Here is a 3854-nt window from a genome sequence, read left to right as displayed (position 1 = left end):
AAAGCAAATCTACTTATTAAACATGGCGTACTGTGTGGCGCACATTAATCACAAATGATTCATGTAACGTTCAGCACTATGTTACTGAAGGAAGACATTGCGTGTGTTTTTATTAGAATTCGCGTTTATGTTTTGGACTGATATTCTGATCTGCGTCACACGATGGGGTGAATGATGATGACAGGACTTTGTTGGAAAGGCTCTTGGAAAGGAGGAGGCTTCAGAATGGTATATTTGGAGCTGGTTTAAAACAGATTTACTCGGCAACATAAACACCCGATGGGAGATCGTCAAAATGGGACTTGAAGACTACAAATTCTGTATTGGGTTGCTGCTATTAATCTCCCTATAGTCAATCGCGACGATGCTGACGGCGATGTACCATTTAAGAGACCTGAAAGAGATAAGAGCGAAGAAGAATTCTGCATTGGGCACCCGAGAGATACTCAGCACCAAGGAAGCAGCTCGAAAAGAAAGGAATCCTTCATCGTTTGGTTTGGGGGAAGCCTCAATATTCTCGGACAAGTATAGAGGTCCACCTGAGGGAGATGACGCTTTTCGAAATCTCAGTATTATATCATTTAGATATGACACACTGTTTGCTCGTAGAGGTCTAACTCACAGCATTGCTAATGTGGAAGACGATGTTCTGACGTTCGATACATCTGACATTTTAAAACCACTATCGAATGTGACCATTGAAGAAAGCAGCTTGGTTCATAAAATCCAACAAAAACAGAGAGACGCTACCTTTAACTGTGTCATCAGGATTGCCAAGTATTGTTCCTCTCGTTGTGATTATCTAGTTAAAGGTAAACATTCGAGAGAATGGACGCCATTCAGATGTAAACTCAGTGAGTTCTGTAGGTTTGAGACTCGTTTTATAGGTAACCTCACCAAGGAGGTAATGAAGACCATCGATGTTGTCTTCTTCATACCCGGATTTCGGGACGTTCGTCTGAAGCAAGTAATGGCTGCAAGACCACCAGGACAACTCTGGGTGCTTTGCGCCAAAGAGAGTCCTCAGCATGACCCAGATTATGCTCCTCGAGGTCTAACAGGAAACCCTTTCAATCTCACCATGACGTATGTCAGGGACAGTGACATTTACTTCCCATACGCCACCGTGCGGAAACTTGGGAAGCCAAATAAACATCCTCCAGATATTCCAAAGAAATCCAAGCTGATAGCTTGGATGGCATCCAACTGCAAACCGTATTATTGGAAACGAACTGAACTGGTGAAGGCGATACAAAGGAATATCTCAGTGGATATATACGGCAAGTGCGGTACGGGAAGACTTGCCCATGATAAAACCATCGAGACGCTCGAGCAATACAAATTCTATTTAGCGTTTGAAAATAGTGAATGCCGGGATTACATCACGGAGAAGGTGTGGAAGAATTGCCTTTCTCAGGGGATCGTACCAATCGTCTACGGATCAACGCGAGAAGGCTACGAGAAATCACTCCCAAGGAATTCCTTCATCTCCGTAGAGGATTTCAGTAACATGAGCGAATTTGTAGATTATATTCACGCACTGGATAAAGACGACACGCGTTACATGAAATATTTCGACTGGAGAAGGGACGGCGCGGTGCAGTTTCACTCTCCATCTGCGTTCAGAGGTAGTAGACCGGAACTGCATTTCTGTTACCTCGTCAAAAAACTAATCTACGTCTTTGTACATCCAGAGAACTCTTGGCAGAAAAGAAATCCAGATTTTGCTTCTTGGTGGCGGGGGCAATGTGCCGATTATTCTGTTGAGAAAACCATTCTGGGGTTTAATACCCATCGGTCAAGAGAAGAACAGGCAATCATTGATGCATCTATGAGGCGCGGAGACATTGAAATGTAGTTGGTGTCTTTAATTTATATAAAAGCCAAAATATAATAGAACAGCTTTTGTATAGCGCATTACACCTTACAAAGGTATCAATGCGCTTTAGGGGAAAAAAGATGAGGGAAAGCTGCTGTTATGCTTTGATAATTTTCTTTTAAGTTAAATAAATATGTTTTCAATGCAGATTTAGATTGCCCAATCGTACTATGCCAGAGTTCCGGCGCTGCATGTGCAAACCCCCGTTCGCCATAAAACTTTGTCTTAACAACAGGCATAAATTATATAAATCCTTATGAAGTGATCTAATATTTCGAACAGGTTCATATTTTACAAGTAACTATGACAGATAAGATGGAGCCATTTGTCGAGAAACACTGAAAAGAGAGTAGAAAGATCTTGAACTTAATACGTGACCTGACGGATAACCAATGCAAGGATCGTAATACAGATGATACAGATTCATATCTTTTTGTTCTGAATTTTATAGATTTGCATTATTCTGGTGAAACAATTCTAGGCATGTCTTCATGAAGATTCAATAGTTGGGCTGATGATGTCATCTCCCCACCTTTTCTTTTATATTTTATTATATGAAATTAGGTTTGTTAAGAAATATTTCTACCAAAAATTAAATCAATTGGATTGACAACTGATTAAGTGCAATAGTTATGTCTTGCTGCAACTTGTTTCATCATAATGGAGGCACATCATTTACACATGTATGAAGAATGAATAAATTATGTAATAACATAAGAAAAAGGGAAGTGGGGATATGATATCATCAGCCAACCTAATACATATTCATGAAGACATTCCTAGAACTGTGTCACCGGCATAATGCAAATCTATGAAATTCAATAACTTTGTTATTTATTATCGGATTTTGATGAAATTTTCAGCATTTTGCTCTGTGAATCTTAATCTATTTGTTGAAATACAAATACTTTCAGCCCGGAGCATCCCTTCAACCATAAGTTGCTTTTAGACCCTTTTGAAACAGAAATGTGAAATTGGCCGATCATGTACAATTCACAAAATTATTTGACATAACAGAAAAAATACACAATTTTATGTATTTCTACGCTTAACGATTTTAGTATCTTAATGTACATTTGCTTCTCATTGGCATGAATTCGTGATTTATTTATTTATTTCGTTTTGTTTACCCAAGGTAACCCCATCAGTGGACTAAGCACTGTTTTTCTTGGGGGCCCTGTTTGGAGGATTGCGGTAGGCATGACCAAAATTGGTTTGAAAATCTTGATTGCTATTCATTATTCTTTCCAGATTAGGCCTATATTCAATAGGCCTATCATCATATGAAAATTTCATGAAAACCATTTCTTGCATTAAAAAAAAACGTGCATTGTTTCTTTGTTTTCGATTTGTAAATTTAGCTCCGGTTGATCGGTCTTCTTATTTAGTAGATGAATTAATATTGTATGATGTGGTTATGGGGCCAGTTGCTAAAAAGTTTCTAATATGGTACTTTTGCAATCCAATGGTAACTACCAAGGTAACGATTATCAACAACCAATCGAAACCAATGATTCCATAATTATTTATTTATTTATTTTATTTATTCATATTTCACCAGGGTAGCTCATTCAACAAAGGTTGATCTTCCATGAGGCCCTGGATAACAAACAATACAACTATATACAATTAAAAAAACGGTCAATGATGATAATACATATACAATCATCAGTCCATATGATGTTCAATTCAATTCAATTCAATTCTTTTATTTCATTTCCATTCAAAACATAATACAAAGTAATATAAAACAATATAAATCAAATACAATTTTACAGAAGGGCATTCTTACTTCGTAAAAAAAACACAGTATAATATAGAGCATAAATGGATATGGAAATGAGGGGGATCCACTAAAAAGCAAAGCTTGTAAAATTGTGGATCCCCCTTGGAAAAGAAGAAATTATAGTCGACTTACTATATGCGTACATGCATGTATTACAGGAAAGAAAAAGAGAAAAGGAAATCATATTGA

At 37.6% G+C, this 3854-nt stretch overlaps 1 protein-coding gene across 1 annotated transcript; it reads left to right on the top strand.

Moving 5' to 3' along the window:
* Positions 1-364: 364 nt before the first annotated feature.
* On the top strand, positions 365-1858 carry LOC121431244. The gene has a single exon (XM_041628753.1). It carries the CDS (start codon positions 365-367, stop codon positions 1856-1858), a length of 1494 nt encoding a protein of 497 aa, XP_041484687.1.
* The last annotated feature ends 1996 nt before the right edge of the window (positions 1859-3854 follow it).

The sequence above is a fragment of the Lytechinus variegatus genome, chromosome 17 (assembly GCF_018143015.1).
Source record: "Lytechinus variegatus isolate NC3 chromosome 17, Lvar_3.0, whole genome shotgun sequence".
Lineage (NCBI taxonomy): Eukaryota > Metazoa > Echinodermata > Echinoidea > Temnopleuroida > Toxopneustidae > Lytechinus > Lytechinus variegatus.
This window is presented reverse-complemented; position numbering and strand designations above follow the sequence as displayed.